We start from the raw sequence: 20,871 nt of genomic DNA, 5'->3' as shown, positions 1-20,871 counted from the left end.
GAAAGTGGAGATGAGGTCGAAGATCAGCCATGACCTTACTGAATTGCGGAGCAGGCTCGAGGGGCTGTACATCTGACTCCTGCTCCTAATTCTTATGTTCTTATGTTCTAAAGGGACCAAACCACTCCCCGTTCCCAATTTGGGGTTCCTCTATTCAGAAGCCTGAAGATGCGAAGATTTATTTTCTCCCCGACAGGATGTAGAACAGGCTATGGAAAAAGAGCTCAACCTGGGCCAATAGTTGCTGTTCAAATTGGAACGGCATCAATAAACGTTTAGAAGGGACGTGAGGGCTTTAATATACATGCTTGATTCACAGGCGAACTAGGAAGAGGTTATAGAGATCTTGGGTTGGGGGAGGCAGTCCATAATCGTGATAATCATGCGCGGACTGTGCAGGGAACAAGCTCAACCGAACAAAGGGCCTTTTTTATGTCTACTGTCAGCCAACCCTCCAGGACTGCCCTGGAGTCTCCAGGAATGAAAGACTGATCCCCTGGGCACGGCCGCCAGCAAAACCCGGGAGAAAAATCGAAGCGGCATTAAAACACTTCTGTTTATTAGTTGTGAAAGTCTTGGAGATGGTTGGGGGGGAGGGGCGGGGGTGGGGGGGAAAGGCTGTCTGACTGGGGGAGGGCCGGTTGGAGGCAGGAGCGTCAGGAATATGTCCATGCAGAGTTGGCAACCCTTAGCTTTCAGTCCTGCGGAGATTTTGCCGGGACAGTCCAGAATGTTGAAAAACATAAATCAGGCACCAAGACTGTGACTTTTTTTTTTAATCCTCCACATTTACTGTGGTGTTTGATGATGTGGAGACGCTGGTTAGTAAGATTTTAATGAATTTGATTCAGCAGCAAAGCAAGCATTGAGGACTCAAGCTATGAGGTTTGGAGGTGAAAACCCTGTTAAAGCTTTCTCCCTGCAAAGAGTTATTTTCTGATATACACACATCTATTATATTAATAATCTTACATCTGCGCACACTTGCTGTCAATTTTTTCCCATTAGAAATTCCTAGGTCCACACTTATCAGCGAAACTGCCTGTAGCGCCACCACTAGCCAGGGGATGCAATTGCAGCGTGACACATTTACATAAGCCGTTCTCATTCTAAATGGGGACGTAGTGATTTGTAACAGAAATATGAAATATATATATATATATACGGGCAGAATGCATTACTTTAAAACGAAGACCGAGATTAGGTCTGCACATCTTCATCTCCCGCGTCGCCTGAAGACGACACTTCAGCTTTGACTCCTCCGATTGCAATACAAAGGAGGGCCCAGTGTAATTTAGTCAGAGGTGAGAACAAGGAAGATCGGGTTTCTGCTTTTGTCTCCGTTTGCACAAATTCCAACTTTTGGAAAATCGCATGTCCTCCCGTCTGAACTGACGACCAACAGGACTCCATGTTCGACTCCACGCGGAGAAGGGACGTCTCAGATCCTTGGTCGCTGGTCCTCTGTGCCGATTTGGGTCCTTGGGCCTGTAGAAGCAGAGGACGCCCGCCCACATGACACCCGCGTGATCCGCCGATTCGCCCGGTCTCACCCCTACGCACCCGGGGGGAGGGGGGACAAGCCTGGACCTCCTTGCGCGCCCGAGTCACCCTCAGTAAAGACTCAGTCCCCGCCCGCCCGCCTCAGCCCTGCGCCACGCCCCACGGGTGAAAGGACTCGGCGCTGAGGAGGAGTCTGCCCAGTCGGTACAGGAGCCGGGAGTACCAGTGCACGCCCCCCTGGCGGGCCGGGGGGCCACCTTGGCCCCCGCCGAACATCGAGGTCAGTCCGTAGCAGAGTCGGAGCGGGGCGAAGGCCAGCTGTGCCAGGCCGTGCCCCTCGATCGCCGCGAAGCAGGAGGCCAGCACGCCATTCACCACTAGCGTGCCGTGCTGGGTTAAGGGGGCGTAGGCACCCATGTCCATCCGCAACGAGATTCCAGTCACTCGCGCAGGCCGCCGGCCTGAATTGCCCGCTGCGTACACGTACTGCCCGACCTTCACGTTGCTGGCAAAGGTCGGCCTGAATCGCCCCAAGTCTGAGGTGAAGTTGTCTGCCACGAACACCAGGTGGGCAGCCGTCAGACGGAGCCTTCGAGGCGGATCCTGGGTCTCGAGCACGTGGAATTCCTTTACCGCGCCGGGGTCCCAGTCCAGGAAGGTCATGAAGGCGCTGAAAATGATGTCCCCACCGTGGTCCACAGTCTGTACTCGGTCTCCAGGCTGGAGGTCGGACACCCTCTTCCTCCTCCCGTCTTCCAACAGCACGCTGGCGTTTCCAGGGAAACAGCCACCAGTCTTTGCCGCCATGGAGTGATCTGGAAAAGGACGCACCAAAACCCGGTAAACCGTCGAAAAAATATGAATCATTTCTCAGTTTTACTTTTGTAATTGCGAGAGAAATATGGACAACACACGGAGCCATTTTGTGCTTCTTGCTTCAGTGTGAGAAAGACCAGAGTCACAGTTATGGAAGAGAAAGAAGAGACAGAATGATTAAATAAGAGGTAGGAGAGACAGGCAGAGAAGCAGCGAAAAAGTGAGAGACTGCGAGTGTGACAGAAAGAAACTGCAGGAGAGACAGAAAAAGAGACTGCAAGAGTGAAACAGAGAAAGGGAACGATCATAGAATCTTACAGCACAGAAGGAGGCCATTCGGCCCGTCGTGCCTGTGCCGGCTCTTTGAAAGAGCTCTCCAATTAGTCCCACTCCCCCCTGCTCTTTCCCCAGAGCCCTGCAAATCTTTCTTTTTTCAAGTATATATCCAATTCCCTTTTGAAAGTTACTATTGAATCTGTTTCAGGCAGTGCATTCCAGGCCATAACAACTCGCCGCATAAATAAAATTCTCCTCATCTCCCCTCTGGTTCTTTTGCCAATTATGTTAAATCTGTGTCCTCTGATTACCGACCTTCCTGCCAGTGGAAACAGTTCCTCCCTATTTACTCTATGAAAATCCTTCATAATTTTGAACACTAATTTCCCCTTAACCTTCTTTGCTCTAAGGAGAAAAAGCCCAGTTTCTCTAGACTCTCCACATAACTGAAGTCCTTCATCCCTGGTACCATTCTGGTAAATCTCCTCGACATCCTTCCTAAAGTGTGCTGCCCAGAATTGGACACAATACTCCAGCTGAGGCCTAACCAGTGATTTAGCATAACTGCCTTGCTTTTGTACTCTATGCCTCTGTTTATAATGCCAAGGATCCCAAATGCCTTTTTAACAGCCTTCTCAACTTGCCCTGCCACCTTCAAAGACTTGTGTAAGCTGAAGAGAGAGAATGAAAGAGAGACTGACAGACAAAGGATGAGTTTGTGAGAGATAGCCCATCAGAGATAGAGGCACAGTTCTGGAGGGAAACACACTATCTGTCTCCCTCTGTGTCTCCCTCCCTTCCTTTCAGCATCTCTGTCAACTTCTCTCCCTCACTGCATCTCCTACCTTTCTCTTATTATCCTTGTACAGGAAACTTTCCTTTAACCGACACCTAAATATCCGGAAATCTCTCTTAATCAGCAAAATTCAGGAGTAGGTTCAGGTAAGTTTTACTATACATTAGTGGCCGGGGACCCTGGATCTGTGGCCGTGTAACCGGGGTTCCTGCACCTGTGGCCGTGCAACAGGGACTCCTGGATCTGTGGCCGTGTAACTGGGGCTCCTGCACAAGTGCCGTGTAACCGGGGCTCCTGCACCTGTGGCCGTGCAACAGGGACTCCTGGATCTGTGGCCGTGTAACCGGGACTCCTGCACAAGTGCCGTGTAACCGGGGCTCCTGCACCTGTGTCCGTGCAACAGGGACTCCTGGATCTGTGGCCGTGTAACCGGGACTCCTGCACAAGTGCCGTGTAACCGGGGCTCCTGCACCTGTGGCTGTGCAACAGGGACTCCTGGATCTGTGGCCATGTAACCGGGGCTCCTGAACAAGTGCCGTGTAACCGGGGCTCCTGCACCTGTGGCTGTGTACGGGGCTCTCGTACCTTGATAAGTGTACCTCTCTGTAATCCGGACTTTTTGATCAACCGGCACCACGCCAGACCCGTCGGTGCCGGATAAAAAAGAGTTTCCTGTATCCCTCTCTCTCTCTTTGTGTCTCTCATCTCACCTTCTTTGTCTCTCTCCCTTTAAGTTTCCTTTTCTACCTCTTTCCTTTTGTTCATTCTCCCTCTCTTCCTTTCCCTCCTGATCTCTGTCTCTCCCTTGCTGTCTGTTTCTGTCTTTGTCTCTCTCTCACTGTCTGCCTCTCTTTTTCTCAGTTTCTACCTCTTTTCCCACTGTCTGTTTGTCTGTTTCCCTCACTGTTTCTGTCTCTTTCCCTCACTGTTTCTGTCTCTCTCTTTCCCTCACTGTTTCTCTCTTTCTATCCCTCTCTGTTGCTGTCTCTCCTCTTTCCCTCACTGTCTCTTAACTCTCCGATCTATTCTGTTCATCTCTCTCTCTCTCGCTTTCTATTTTTCAATTACTTTATGTATTACCTTAAAAAGGAACATGACCAAGTCAAAGTTTGCCCAGTGAATAATTCCCAGATATTCTGTTTGTTCAAGTTAAGAGCAAACAGCGAAACCATGACGACAGATACATGCCAGGCGATCCCACTGCCGCTCCCAACCACAATCCCAGCACATTCTCCACTGAAGGCAGCAGCTCTGCATCAGCCTCCAGCTACCAGCCCAGGCCATTGCCACATCAATCAGATACACCTTATTGTAGACAGTACCAGCCCCTGTCTACATTGTAGAGAGTACCAGCCCCTGTGTATATTATAGAAAGTACCAGCCCCTGTGTATATTACAGAGAGTACCAGCCGCTGTCTACATTGTGGAGAGTACCAGCCCCTGTGTACATTATAGAGAATAGCAGCCCCTGTGTATATTATAGGGAATAGCAGCCCCTGTGTATTTTATAGGGAATAGCAGCCCCTGTGTATAATACAGAGAATAGCAGCCCCTGTGTACATTATAGAGAATAGCAGCCCCTGTGTCTTTTACAGAGAATAGCAGCCAGCCCCTGTGTATATTATAGAGAATAGCAGCTCCAGTGTAAATTATAAAGACGAGCAACCCCTGTGTATCTACCCTGTCAAGCCCTGTAAGAATTTTGTATGTTTCAATGAGACCACCTCTCATTCTTCTAAACTCTAGAGAATATCGGCCTAGTCTACTCAATCTCTCCTCATAGGACAATCCCCCCATCCCAGGAACCAGTCTGGTGAACCTTTGTTGCACTCCCTCTATGGCAAGTATATCCTTCCTTAAGTAAGGAGACCAAAACTGTACACAATACTCCAGGTGTGGTCTCACCAGGGCCCTATATAATTGCAGTAAGACATCTTTACTCTTATACTCAGATCCTCTTGTAATAAAGGCCAACATTCGATTTGCTTTCCTAATTGCTTGCTGTAGCTGTATGTTAACTTTCAGTGATTCGTGTACAAGGACACCCAGGTTCCTCTGAACACCAACATTTCCCAATCTCTCACCATTTAAAAAATACTCTGCTTTTCTATCTTTCCTACCAAAATGGATAACTTCATATTTCTCCAAGTTATATTCCATTTGCCATGTTCTTGCCGACTCACTTAGTCTGTCTCTATCTCCTTGAAGCCTCTTTGCATCCTCCTCACAACTTAAATTCCCACCGAGCTTTGTATCATCAGCAAACTTGGCTATATTACAATAGCATTGGATATATTACATTTGGTCCCCTCAATGAGATCACCTCTCATTCTTTTAAACTCGAGAGAATATAGGCCTAGTCTACTCAATCTCTCCTCATAGGACAATCCCCCCATCCCAGGAATCACAAAAGATTACTGCACAAGATAAAAAATCACGGGATTGGGGGTAATATACTGGCATGGGTGGAAGATTGGCTATCTAACAGAAAACAGAGAGTTGGGATAAATGGTTCATTCTCGGGTTGGCAATCAGTAACTAGTGGTGTTCCGCAAGGGTCAGTGCTGGGACCCCAACTCTTTACAATCTATATTAACGATTTGGAGGAGGGGACCAAGTGCAACGTATCCAAGTTTGCCAATGATACAAAGATGGGAGGGAAAGCAGTGAGTGAGGAGGACATAAAAAACCTGCAAAAGGACATAGACAGGCTAAGTGAGTGGGCAGAAATATGGCAGATGGAATATAATGTTGGAAAGTGTGAGGTTATGCACTTTGGCAGAAAAAATCAAAGAGCAAGTTATTATCTAAATGGAAAGAAACTGCAAGGTGCTACAGTACAAAGGGATCTGGGGGTCCTGGTGCATGAAACACAGGTGGTTAGTATGCAGGTACAGCAGGTGATCAGGAAGGCCAATGGAATCTTGGCTTTTATTGCAAGGGGGGTGGAGTATAAAAGCAGGGAAGTCTTGCTTCAGTTATACAGTGTACTGGTGAGGCCACACCTGGAATACTGCGTACAGTTTTGGTTTCCATATATAAGAAAAGATATACTTGCTCTCGAGGCAGTTCAGAGAAGGTTCACTCGGTTGATTCTGGAGATGTCAAAGTCAACATGGATTTACAAAAGGTAAATCATGCTTGACTAATCTACTGGAATTTTTTGAGGATGTAACTGGTAAAATAGATAAGGGAGAACCAGTGGATGTGGTGTATTTGAACTTTCAGAAGGCTTTCGATAAGGTCCCACATAAGAGATTAGCGTGCAAAATTAAGGCACATGGGATTAGGGGCAAGGTATTGACTTGGATAGAGAACTGGTTGGCAGACAGAAAGCAAAGAGTTGGAATAAACGGGTTGTTTTCCGAGTGGCAGGCAGTGACTAGTGGGGTACCGCAAGGATCGGTCCTAGGACCCCAGCTGTTCACAATATATATAAATGATCTGGACGAGGGAATTGGATGTAATATCTCCAAATTTGCAGACGACACAAAGCTGGGTGGGAGGGTAAGCTGTGAAGAGGATGTCGTGAAACTCCAGTACGATTTAGACAGGTTGGGTGATTGGGCAGAAAAATGGCAAATCAACTATAATGTGGATAAATGTGAGGTTATCCACTTTGGTGGCAAAAACAAGAAGGCAGACTATTATTTGAATGGCAATAGATTGGGAGAAGGGGAAGTGCAAAGAGACCTGGGTGTTCTTGTGCACCAGTTGCTGAAGGTAAGCATGCAGGTGCAGCAGGCGGTTAAGAAGGCAAATGGTATGTTGGCCTTCGTAGCAAGAGGGTTCGAGTACAGGAACAAGGATGTCTTGCTACAGTTGTACAGGGCCTTGGTGAGACTGCACCTTGAATACTGTGTGCAGTTTTGGTCGCCTTACCTGAGGAAGGACGTTCTTGCCATGGAAGGAGTGCAGCGAAGATTCACCAGGTTGATACCTGGGATGGCAGGAATGACGTATGAGGAGAGATTAGAAACATAGAAACATAGAAGATAGGAGTAGGAGTAGGCCATTTGGCCCTTCGAGCCCGCTCCGCCATTCAATGAGATCATGGCTGATCATCCAAATTCAGTACCCTGTCCCTGCCTTCTCCCCATATCCCTTGATCCCTTTAGCCTTAAGAAATATATCCAACTCTTTCTTGAATATACTTAATGAACTGGCCTCCACTGCCCTCTGTGGCAGAGAATTCCACAGGTTCACCACTCTCTGGGTGAAGAAATTCCTCCTCATTTCAGTCCTAAATGGCTTACCCCTTATCCTTAGACTATGACCCCTGGTTCTGGACTCCCCGGACATCAGAAACATCCTTCCTGCATCTAGTCTGTCCAGGCCTGACAGAATTTTATAGGTTTCGATGAGATCCCCTCTCAATCTTCTAAACTCCAGTGAGTATAAGCCCAATCGACACAATCGATGTGTGCAGTTTTGGTCGCCTTACCTGAGGAAGGACGTTCTTGCCATGGAAGGAGTGCAGCGAAGATTCACCAGGCTGATACCTGGGATGGCAGGAATGACGTATGAGGAGAGATTGTGTCGATTGGGCTTATACTCACTGGAGTTTAGAAGATTGAGAGGGGATCTCATCGAAACCTATAAAATTCTGTCAGGCCTGGACAGACTAGATGCAGGAAGGATGTTCCCGATGGCCGGGGAGTCCAGAACCAGGGGTCATAGTCCAAGGATAAGGGGTAAGCCATTTAGGACTGAAATGAGGAGGAATTTCTTCACCCAGAGAGTGGTGAACCTGTGGAATTCTCTGCCACAGAGGGTGGTGGAGGCCGGTTCATTAAATATATTCAAGAAAGAGTTGGATATATTTCTTAAGGCTAAAGGGATCAAGGGATATGGGGAGAAGGCAGGGACAGGGTACTGAACTTGGATGATCATCCATGATCTCATTGAATGGTGGAGCAGGCTCGAAGGGTCGAATGGCCTACTCCTGCTCCTATCTTCTATGTTTCTGTGAGGGTTTGACTTATGAGGAAAGGTTGAGTAGGTTGGGCCTCTACTCATTGGAATTCAGAAGAATGAGAGGCGATCTTATCGAAACATATAAGATTGTGAGGGGGCTTGATCGGGTGGATACGGGGAGGATGTTTCCACTGATGGGTGAGACTAGAACTAGGGGGCATAATCTTAGAATAAGGGGCTGCCATTTCAAAACTGAGATGAGGAGAAACTTCTTCACTCAGAGGGTAGTAAATCTATGGAATTTGCTACCTCAGAGAGCTGTGGAAGCTGCGACATTAAATAAATTTAAAACGGAGATAGACAGTTTCCTAGCTGATAAGGGAATTAAGGGTTATGGGGAGCGGGCAGGGAAGTTAACGTGAGTCTAGGTTCGTATCAGCCATGATCCTATTGAATGGCGGAGCAGGCCCGAGGGGCCGTATGGCCTACTCCTGCTCCTACTTCTTATGTTCTCATGTTCATCCAAATCATTGATATAGATTGTGAATAGCTGAGGCCCAAGCACTGGTCCTTGCAGTACCCCACTAGTTACAGCCTGCCAACCTGAAAATGACCCGTTTATTCCTACTCTCAGTTTTCTGTCTGTTAACCAATCCTCAATCCATGCTAGTATATTACCCTCAATCCCATGAGTCCTAATTTTGCTTAATAACCTCTTGTGTGGCACCTTATCGAATGCCTTCTGAAAATACAAATACACCACAGCCACTGGTTCCCCCTTATCTATTCTGCTAGTTACAACCTCAAAAAACTCTAACAGATTCATCAAACACGATTTCCCTTTCATAAATCCGTGTTGACTCTGCCCAATCCTATTATTATTTTCTAAGTGCCCTGTTACCTCGTACTTAATAATAGATTCTATCATTTTCCCTACTACAGGTAGACTACCTTTTATCCGAACTTCCGAAAACCGAAACCCTCTAAAAACCGAAGGTTTTTTCGTTCAGCATAAATCGTGCGCACGACATGACCAGAGTGGCGCACGACTTACGCTGAGCAGAGGGTCAGCGTAAGTCGTGCGCACGACCCCGACCCCCGCTGACGACCCCCCGCGGACCCCCCCCGCGGACCCCCGCCGACCCCCCCGCCGACCCCGACTCCTGCCGACCCCCCCGCCGGCCCCCCCGCCGACCCGACTCCCGCCGACCCCCCCGCCGACCCCCCCGCGGACCCCCGCCGACCTCCCCGCCGACCCCGACTCCCACCGACCCCCCCGCCGACCCCGACCCCCGCCGACGACCCCCCGCCGACCCCCCCGCCGACCCCGACTCCTGCCGACCCCCCCGCCGGCCCCCCCGCGGACCCCCGCCGACCCCCCCGCCGAACCCGACTCCCGCCGACCCCCCCGCTGACCCCCCCGCGGATCCCCGCCGACCTCCCCGCCGACCCCGACTCCCACCGACCCCCCCGCGGACCCCCGCCGACCCCGACTCCCGCCGACCCCCCCACGGACCCCCGCCGACCCCCCCGCCGACCCCCACCGCCGACCCCGACGACCCCCGCCGACCCACCCCCAACAAATTTCCCAGTCTTATAAAATACCTTCCGAAATCCGAAATTTTCCAAAAACCGAAACACGGCTGGTCCCGAGGTACTGATGTCAGGCTAACTGGTCTGTACTTCCCTGTTTTCTCTCTCCCTCCTTTCTTAAATAGTGGGGTTACATTTGCTACCTTCCCAATCCGGAGGAACCATTCTAGAATCTATGGAATTTTGGAAAATGACAACCAATGCATCCACCAGCTCTATAGCCAGCTCTTTCAAAACCCTAGGATGTAAGACATCAAGTCCAGGGGATTTATCGTCTTTCAGTCCCATTAATTTCTCCAGTACTATTTTTTACTAATACTAATTTTTTTCAGTTCCTCATTCTCACGAGAGCCTTGGTTTTCTATTATTTATGGGAAGTTTTTGTACGTCTTCTTCCGTAAAGACAGACACAAAATATTTGTTTAATTTCTCTGCCATTTTCTTATTCCCCATTATAATTTCTCCTGTCTCAGCCTGTAAGGGACCCACATTTACTTTCACTAATCTTTTCCTTGTTACATACCTATAGAAGCTTTTACAATCTGTTTTTATGTCTCTTGCTAATTTACTCTCATATTCTATTTTCCCTTTCTTTATCAATTTCTTGGTCCTCCTTTGCTGAATTCTAAAATCCTCCCAATCCTCAGGCTTACTACTCATTTTGGCAACATTATAAGCCTCTTCCTTTGATCTAATAGTATCTTTAACTTCTCTTGTCAGCCACGGTTGGACTATATTTCCTGTGGGGATTTTGTGCCTTAAAGAAAGAAAGGGAGAAAGAAAGACTTGATTTTATATAGCGCCGTTCACGACCACCGGATGTCTCAAAGTGCTTTACAGCCAATGAAGTACTTTTGGAATGCAGTCACTGTTGTAATGTATAAAGGAATGTATATTTGTTGTAAATTATGTATTAATTCTTTAAATGCTAGCCATTGCTTCCCTACCATCATACCTTTTAATGTAGTTTCCCCAATCTACCTTAGCCAACTCACTATTATAGGGAATAGCAGTCCCTGTGTATATTATAGAGAATAACAGTCCCTGTGTATATTATAGAGAATAGCAGCCCCTGTGTATATTATAGAGAATAGCAGTCCCTGTGTATATTATAGAGAATAGCAGTCCCTGTGTATATTATAGAGAATAGCAGCCCCTGTGTATATTATAGAGAATAACAGTCCCTGTGTATATTATAGAGAATAGCAGTCCCTGTGTGTATTATAGAGAATAGCAGTCCCTGTGTATATTATAGAGAATAGCAGCCCCTGTATATATATAGAGAATAGCAGCCCCTGTGTATATTATAGAGAATAGCAGCCCCTGTGTATATTATAGGGAATAGCAGCCCCTGTGTATATTATAGAGAATAGCAGTCCCTGCGTATATTATAGAGAATAGCAGCCCCTGTGTATATTATAGAGAATAGCAGCCCCTGTATATATTATAGAGAATAGCAGCCTCTGTGTTATTATAGGGAATAGCAGCCCCTGTGTTATTATAGAGAATAGCAGCCCCTGTGTATATTATAGAGAATAGCAGCCCCTGTGTATATTATAGAGAATAGCAGCCCCTGTGTTATTATAGGGAATAGCAGCCCCTGTATATATTATAGAGAATAGCAGCCCCTGTGTATATTATAGAGAATAGCAGCCCCTGTATATATTATAGAGAATAGCAGCCCCTGTGTTATTATAGGGAATAGCAGCCCCTGTGTATATTATAGAGAATAGCAGCCCCTGTGTTATTATAGAGAATAGCAGCCCCTGTGTATATTATAGAGAATAGCAGCCCCGCTGTCTATTATAGAGAATAGCAGCCCCTGTGTATATTATAGAGAATAGCAGCCCCGCTGTCTATTATAGAGAATAGCAGCCCCTGTATATATTATAGAGAATAGCAGCCCCGCTGTCTATTATAGGGAATAGCAGCCCCTGTGTATATTATAGAGAATAGCAGCCCCGCTGTCTATTATAGAGAATAGCAGCCCCTGTATATATTACAGAGAATAGCAGCCCCGCTGTCTATTATAGAGAATAGCAGCCCTTGTGTTATTATAGAGAATAGCAGCCCCTGTGTATATTATAGAGAATAGCAGCCCCTGTGTATATTATAGAGAATAGCAGCCCCTGTGTATATTATAGAGAATAGCAGCCCCTGTGTATATTATAGAGAATAGCAGCCCCTGTATATATTATAGAGAATAGCAGCCCCGCTGTCTATTATAGAGAATAGCAGCCCCTGTGTATATTATAGAGAATAGCAGCCCCGCTGTCTATTATAGAGAATAGCAGCCCCTGTATATATTATAGAGAATAGCAGCCCCGCTGTCTATTATAGGGAATAGCAGCCCCTGTGTATATTATAGAGAATAGCAGCCCCGCTGTCTATTATAGAGAATAGCAGCCCCTGTGTATATTATAGAGAATAGCAGCCCCGCTGTCTATTATAGAGAATAGCAGCCCCTGTGTATATTATAGAGAATAGCAGCCCCGCTGTCTATTATAGGGAATAGCAGCCCCTGTATATATTATAGAGAATAGCAGCCCCTGTATATATTACAGAGAATAGCAGCCCCTGTATATATTATAGAGAATAGCAGCCCCTGTATATATTACAGAGAATAGCAGCCCCTGTATATATTACAGAGAATAGCAGCCCCGCTGTCTATTATAGAGAATAGCAGCCCCTGTGTCTATTACAGAGAATAGCAGCCCCTGTATATATTACAGAGAATAGCAGCCCCTGTCTATATTATAGAGAATAGCAGCCCCTGTATATATTACAGAGAATAGCAGCCCCTGTCTATTACAGAGAATAGCAGCCCCTGTGTATATTATAGAGAATAGCAGCCCCGCTGTCTATTATAGAGAATAGCAGCCCCGCTGTCTATTATAGAGAATAGCAGCCCCGCTGTCTATTATAGGGAATAGCCTCCCAGCAAAAAGGACTTACTGAGTTAACCAGGACTTATTGAACGTGAATACACTGAAGTTCATGGCAGAAATTGAAGTTGCAGATGAGGCCTTGGGAGTTAGATCCAATGTAAGGAAGGCACAACAGATTGAGTTTGCCTCTGACCTTCTGCTTCTCAGAGTTGCTTATCTGTCATGGTAGTGGGTGAGATTTTTTACTTCGAATTTTACAGCACAGAAACAGGCCATTCGGCCCAACTGGTCCATGCCGGTTTTTACGCTCCCACCCACCATTATTCATCTAACCCTATCAGGATAACATTCTATTCCTTTCTCCCTCATGTGTTTATCTGGTTTATCTTTCTTGCACCTCCTCCAGTGCCTCTATATCTTTCTTAGAATATGGAGTCCAGAACTGTACACAGTACTCCAAGTGTGGTCTAAACAGGGTTGTTTACAACTTTAACATTAACTTCTCTGCTTTTCAATTCTATCCCTCTAGAAATGAACCCGAGTGCTTGCTTTGCATTTTTTTAATGGCGTTATTAACCTGCGACGCTGCTTTTAGTGATTTATGTATCTGTACCCCTAGATCCCTTTGCTCCTCTACCCCATTCAGACTCTTATTTTCCAAGGAATATGTGGCCTCCTCACTCTTCCTACCAAAATGCATCACCTCACACTTATCTACACCCACCTCACACTTATCTACATCCACCTCACACTTATCTACATCCACCTCACACTTATCTACATCCACCTCACACTTATCTACATCCACCTCACATTTATCTACATCCACCTCGCACTTATCCACATCCACCTTGCACTTATCTACATCCACCTCACACTTATCTACATCCACCTCACACTTATCTACATCCACCTCGCACTTATCTACATCCACCTCGCACTTATCTACATCCACCTCACACTTATCTACATCCACCTCGCACTTATCTACATCCACCTCGCACTTATCGACATCCACCTCGCACTTATGTACATCCACCTCGCACTTATCTACATCCACCTCACACTTATCTACATCCACCTCACACTTATCTATATCCACCTCACACTTATCGACATCCACCTCGCACTTATCTACATCCACCTCACACTTATCGACATCCACCTCGCACTTATCCACATCCACCTCGCACTTATCTACATCCACCTCACACTTATCTACATCCACCTCACACTTATCTACATCCACCTCACACTTATCTACATCCACCTCGCACTTATCTACATCCACCTCACACTTATCTACATCCACCTCGCACTTATCCACATCCACCTCGCACTTATCTACATCCACCTCGCACTTATCTACATCCACCTCACACTTATCTAAGCCCAGCAAAGGACACAGGAAGAGAACATAAGAAAGAGGAGCAGGAGTAGGTCATTTGGCCCCTTGAGCCTGCTCCGCCATTCAATAAGATCATGGCTGATCTGATCTTGGCCTCAACTCCACTTCCCTGCCCGCTCCCCATAACCCTCGACTCCCTTACCTTTCAAAAATCTGTCTATCTCCACCTTCAATATATTCAATGACCCAGCCTCCACAGCTCCCTGGGGTAGAGAATTCCACAGATTCACGACCCTCTGAGAAGAAATTCCTCCTCATTTCCGATTTAAATGAGCGTCCCCTTATTCTGAAACTAAGCCCCCTAGTTCTAGATTCCCCCATGAGGGGAAACATCCTCTCTGCATCTACCCTGTCGAGCCCCTTCAGAATCTTGTATGTTTCAATAAGATCCCCTCTCATTCTTCTAAACTCCAATGAGTATAGGCCCAACCTGCTCAACCCTTCTTCATAAGACAACCCCCTCATCTCCAGAATCAGCCTCGTGAAGCTTCTCTGAGCTGCCTCCAATGCAAGTATATCCTTCCTTCAATAAGGAGACCAAAACTGTACGCAGTACTCTAGGTGTGGTCTCACCAACGCCTTGTACAGTTGTAACAGGACTTCCCTACTTTTATACTCCATTCCCTTTGCAATAAAGGCCACCACTCCATTTGCCTTCCTAGGAATATAAGGAGTAGGATTTCCCTCGGCCTGCTCTCCCTCATCTGATAGTGGCCGACAGGCTGGCATTGCCCTCCCCAGTTAGTAAGAAAGAACTTGCATTTCTATAGCGCCTTTCACAACTTCTGGAGGTCCCAAGGCACTTTACAGAAAATGAAGTACTTTTGAAGTGTAGTCACTGTTGTAATGTAGGAAACACGGCAGCCAATTTGCGCACAGCAAGCTCCCACAAACAGCAACGTGATAATGACCAGATAATCTGGGTTTTTTTTAGTGATGTTGGTTGAGGGATAAATATTGGCCCTGGACGCCGGGGAAAACTCCCCTGCTCTTCTTCAGAATAGTGTCGTAGGATCTTATGTCCACCTGAGAGAGCAGACGGGGCTGCGGTTTAACATCTCATCCGAAAGACGGCACACTCCGACAGTGCAGCACTCCCTCAGCCTGCACTGGAGTGTCAGCCTGGATTTTGTGCCCAAGTCTCTGGAGTGGGACTATGAACCCACAACCTTCTGATTCAGAGGCGAGGGTGCTACCCACTGAGCCACGGCTGACACCTTTAGGTAGGGTGATAGTTGGAAGAAGAGGGAGTAAAATAACCTGAAGGACTACAAAGGCCGGCCAGGGTGGAGGAGGATGTGCCGGAGACGCTACAAATGGCGCCAGTGCCCCTGGGCTAGGACGGGCAAGAAAATATCAGGCAGGCCTCTCGTTCCCGACTGCTACCCGGTGCCCCCTGCAGGAATGATCATACTTGTGGACCTTGGATGTTGGGGGGAATGACAGGACCAGGCTCATCTGTGAAGCTGGCAGTGGTCGAATATCATCCCGGCCACGCAATCACGAGAGATCGGGGAAACATCGGAGCAGGAGGAGGCCATTCAGCCCCTCGAGCCTGTTCCGTCATTCAATGAGACCACGGCTGATCTGTATCTTAACTCCATCCACCTGCCTTGGTTCAGTAACCCTTAATACCCTTGCCCAACAAAAATCTATCGATCTCTGTTTTGAAATTTTCAATTGACCACCCCTCAAGCCTCAACAGCTTTTTGGGGGAGAGAGTTCCAGATTTCCACTCCCCTTTGTGTGAAGAAGTGCTTCCTGACATCACCCCTGAACGGCCTGGCTCTAATTTTAAGGTTCTGCCCCACTTTGTTCTGGAAACTCCCCCCCGGCAGAGGAAATAGTTTCTCTGTATCCACCCTATCGGAGTGAGTCTTTAGTGCCGTGGTGACATTCCCGCCTCTAGGCCAGACGGTGCGGGATTTGAACCCCTCTCCAGACAGTCCCGGCGAGTGGAGTCGGAGCCTCCGGCTTTGAATTCTGGGTTGCTCATGTCCGGTGTGTGTGGGTGGCCCCCCACCCCCCAACCCCCCCGCTCATTGTACGGGTTGTGGGAGCCCATAAAATCCTCCCGCCGTGTAGGACAAGCCATCCCATTGGCTGGTACAAAAAATGGTCACGGCCAGGGAAGGAGTGTTTACATGGCCAGTCAGGCTGTTAATCAGCCTGAGAATCCTTCCACTAGGTTCCCCAACCACAAGAAGAAGGTCTACCCCATCAACTCCTTTAATCATCTTAAACGCTTCAATTAGGTCACCCCTTAATCTTCTATACTCAGTGCAACCTGTCCTCATAAATTAAGCCTTTCAGTCCTGGTATCATTATGGCGAAACACCCGCTTAAATTCCAGGGGCAGAAATGTATCTCGTCCACTTGCCTGCTGTCTTAGGGAATAGAAACATAGAACAATAGGAGCAGGAGTCGGCCATTCGGCCCTTCGAGCCTGTTCCGCCATTCAATGAGATCGTGGCTGATCCTCTATCTCAATACCATATTCCCGCTCTCTCCCCGTACCCCTTGATGCCTTTTGCGTCTAGAAATATATCTACCTCCTTCTTAAATATATTCAGTGACTTGGCCTCCACAGCCTTCTGTGGTAGAGGATTCCACAGGTTCACCACCCTCTGAGTGAAGAAATTTCTCCTCATCTCAGTCCTAAATGTCCTACCCCGTATCCTGAGACTGTGACCCTTGTTCTAGACCCCCCCAGCCAGGGGAAACATCCTTCCTGCATCCAGTCTGTCCAGCCCTGTCAGAATTTTAAACGTTTCAATGAGATCCCCTCTCATTCTTCTAAACTCTAGTGAATACAGGCCTAGTCGACCCGATCTCTCCTCATATGACAGTCCTGCCATCCCAGGAATCAGTCTGGTGAACCTTCGCTGCACTCCCTCTATGGCAAGTATATCCTTTCTTAGGTAAGGAGACCAAAACTGCACACAGTACTCCAGGTGTGGTCTCACCAAGGCCCTGTATAACTGTAGCAAGACATCATTGCTCCTGTACTCAAACCCTCAAATATAACGAGTGAAGTGATTAGGTGTATTTCAGCAAAGTATTTAAGTGCATATGGAGCCAGAGAGATGAGGGGGCAGTTATCAGGCTGGTTTGACTGCTGTTTGAAGGATGCTGACTATGAGCAGAGTTTTCAGCTGCGATAACTAGAAGCCTGGCACAATAAATATTGAATCGCTGTCAAATCCTTTACCTGATTTGACTGAGCAGTGGATATGAGCCTTGGACTCGTAATAGACCCAGTCAAATCCGGCCTCGACCGCCAGGCGCGCCAGCATCCCATACTTGGAGCGATCCCGGTCCGAGGTGGTGATGTCCACAGCTCGACCCTCATAGTGCAAGGATTCTACAGAGTGGTGGCCGTCCTCATCCCAGCCTTCCGTCACCCTCAGCCTCACTCCTGGCCACTGGTTCATGACGGAGATCGCCAGGGCGTTCAGCTTATCTTTACAACGCTGGAAACAGAAAAGAGAGTTATTAGGTGGGGCCCTCTGTTCGACACATTTAGCTCCCCCCATCCCCCCTGCCCCCATTCTGCGTAGGTTGCTCGGTAGGGGAGAGAATGAGCTCATCATAGACACACAGCAAAGGTGAAAGTGACATCATCAGAGACACACAGCACACGTCACAGTGACATCGTCAGAGACACACAGCACACGTCACAGTGACATCATCAGAGACACACAGCACACGTCACAGTGACATCATCAGAGACACGCAGCACAGGTCACAGTGACATCATCAGAGACACAGCACACATCACAGTGACATCATCAGAGACACAGCACACATCACAGTGACGTCATCAGAGACACAGCACACATCACAGTGACATCATCAGAGACACAGCACACATCACAGTAACAACATCAGACACACGTAGCACACGTCACATTGACATCATCAGAGACACACAGCACAGGTCACAGTGACATCATCAGAGACACACAGCACTGGTCACAGTGACATCATCAGACACACGTAGCACACGTCACAGTGAAATCGTCAGAGACACACAGCACTGGTCACAGTGACATCATCAGAGACACGTAGCACACGTCACAGTGACATCATCAGAGACACACAGCAGACGTCACAGTGACATCATCAGAGACACACAGCACTGGTCACAGTGACATCATCATAGACACAGCACTGGTCACAGTGACATCATCAGAGACACACAGCACAGTGACATCATCAGAGACACACAGCACTGGTCACAGTGACATCATCAGAGACACACAGCACACATCACAGTGACATCATCAGACACACACAGCACAGGTCACAGTGACATCATCAGAGACACACAGCACAGGTCACAGTGACATCATCAGAGATACAGCACACATCACAGTGACATCATCAGAGACACAGCACATATCACAGTAACAACATCACAGACACGCAGCACAGGACACAGTCATTTCTATAATATACACAGGGGCTGCTATTTTTTTTTTTAATGTTTTATTTATTCATGGGATCAGGACGTCACTGGCAAGGCCAGCATTTATTGCCCATCCCTAGTTGCCCTTGAGAAGGTGGTGGTGAGCCGCCTTCTTGAACCGCTGCAGTCCGTGTGGTGAAGGTACTCCCACAGTGCTGTTAGGGAGGGAGTTCCAGGATTTTGACCCAGCGACGATGAAGGAACGGCGATATACTTCTAAGTCAGGATGGTGTGTGACTTGGAGGGGAACTTGGAGGTGGTGGTGTTCCCATGCACCTGCTGCCCTTGTCCTTCTAGGCGGAGGAGGTCGCGGGTTTGGGAGGTGCTGCCGAAGAAGCCTTGGCGAGTTGCTGCAGTGCATCTTGTAGATGGTACACACTGCAGCCACGGTACCCCGGTGGTGAAGGGAGTGATTGTTTAAGGTGGTGGATGGGGTGCCAATCAAGCGGGCTGCTTTGTCCTGGATGGTGTCGAGCTTCTTGAGTGTTGCTGGAGCTGCACTCATCCAGGCAAGTGGAGAGTATTCCATCACACTCCTGACTTGTGCCTTGTAGATGGTGGAAAGGCTTTGGGGAGTCAGGAGGTGAGACACTCACCACAGAATACCCAGCCTCTGACCTGCTCTTGTTGCCACAGTATTTATGTGGCTGGTCCAGTTAAGTTTCTGGTTAATGGTGACCCCCAGGATGTTGATTGTGGGGGATTCGGCGATGGTAATGCCATTGAATGTCATGGGAAGGTGGTTAGACTCTCGCTTGTTGGAGATAGTCATTGCCTGGCACTTCTGTGGCGCGAATGTTACCTGCCACTTATCAGCCCAAGCCTGAACATCGTCCAGGTCTTGTTGCATGCGGGCATGGACTGCTTCATTATCTGTGGAGTTGCGAATGGTGCTGAACACTGTGCAGTCATCAATAAACATCCCCATTTCTGAGCTTATGTTGAAGGGAAGGTCATTGATGAAGCAGCTGAAGATGGTTGTGCCTAGGACACTGCCCTGAGGAACTCCTGCAGCAATGCCCTGGGGCTGTGATGATTGACCTTCAACCACCACAACCATCTTCCTTTGTGCTAGGTATGACTCCAGCCAGTGAAGCATTTTCCCCCTGATTCCTATGGACTTCAGTTTTACTAGGGCTCCTTGATGCCAGACTCGGTCAAATGCTGGCTTGATGTCAAGGGCAGTCACTCTCACCTCACCTCTGGAATTCAACTCCTTTGTCCATTTTTGGATCAAGGCTATAATATACACAGGGGCTGCTATTCTCTGTAATATACACAGGGGCTGCTATTCTCTATAATATACACAGGGGCTGCTATTCTCTGTAATATACACAGGGGCTGCTATTCTCTATAATATACACAGGGGCTGCTATTCTCTATAATATACACAGGGGCTGCTATTCTCTATAATATACACAGAGGCTGCTACTCTCTATAATATACACAGGGGCTACTATTCTCTGTAATATACACAGGGGCTGCTATTCCCTATAATATACTCAGGGGCTGCTATTCTCTATAATATACACAGAGGCTGCTACTCTCTATAATATACACAGGGGCTACTATTCTCTGTAATATACACAGGGGCTGCTATTCTCTGTAATATACACAGGGGCTGCTATTCTCTATAATATACACAGGGGCTGCTATTCTCTATAATATACACAGAGGCTGCTACTCTCTATAATATACACAGGGACTGCTATTCTCTGTAATATACACAGGGGCTGCTACTCTCTATAATATACACAGGGGCTGCTATTCTCTATATTATACACAGGGCCTGCTATTCTCTATAATATACACAGAGGCTGCTATTCTCTATAATATACTCAGGGGCTGCTATTCTCTATAATATACTCAGGGGCTGCTACTCTCTATAATATACACAGGGACTGCTATTCTCTGTAATATACACAGGGGCTGCTATTCTCTATAATATACACAGGGGCTGCTATTCTCTATAATATACACAGAGGCTGCTATTCTCTGTAATATACACAGGGGCTGCTATTCTCTATAATATACTCAGGGGCTGCTATTCTCTATAATATACACAGAGGCTGCTACTCTCTATAATATACACAGGGACTGCTATTCTCTGTAATATACACAGGGGCTGCTATTCTCTATAATATACACAGAGGCTGCTATTCCCTATAATATACTCAGGGGCTGCTATTCTCTATAATATACA

At 47.5% G+C, this 20,871-nt stretch overlaps 1 protein-coding gene across 1 annotated transcript in view; it reads right to left on the bottom strand.

Annotated features, from left to right (window-relative positions):
* Window positions 1-758: 758 nt before the first annotated feature.
* The window catches only part of LOC147120642 (indian hedgehog protein-like), an 84,318-nt gene continuing 64,205 nt past the window's right edge, over window positions 759-20,871 (bottom strand). Inside the window, exons 2-3 of the mRNA XM_085986799.1 lie at window positions 17,409-17,670; window positions 759-2,318 (exon numbers count right to left, since the gene is read on the bottom strand). Coding sequence (XP_085842925.1) covers window positions 1,645-2,318; window positions 17,409-17,670 — 936 coding nt within the window. The 3' untranslated portion in view covers window positions 759-1,644. The remainder of the gene's footprint in view (window positions 2,319-17,408; window positions 17,671-20,871) is intronic.

Source organism: Somniosus microcephalus, chromosome 4, assembly GCF_052327205.1.
Source record: "Somniosus microcephalus isolate GS21.2 chromosome 4, FLI_Smic_1.0, whole genome shotgun sequence".
Lineage (NCBI taxonomy): Eukaryota > Metazoa > Chordata > Chondrichthyes > Squaliformes > Somniosidae > Somniosus > Somniosus microcephalus.
The sequence above is the reverse complement of the archived record's forward strand: the minus strand, read 5'-3'. Positions and strand labels throughout refer to the sequence as shown.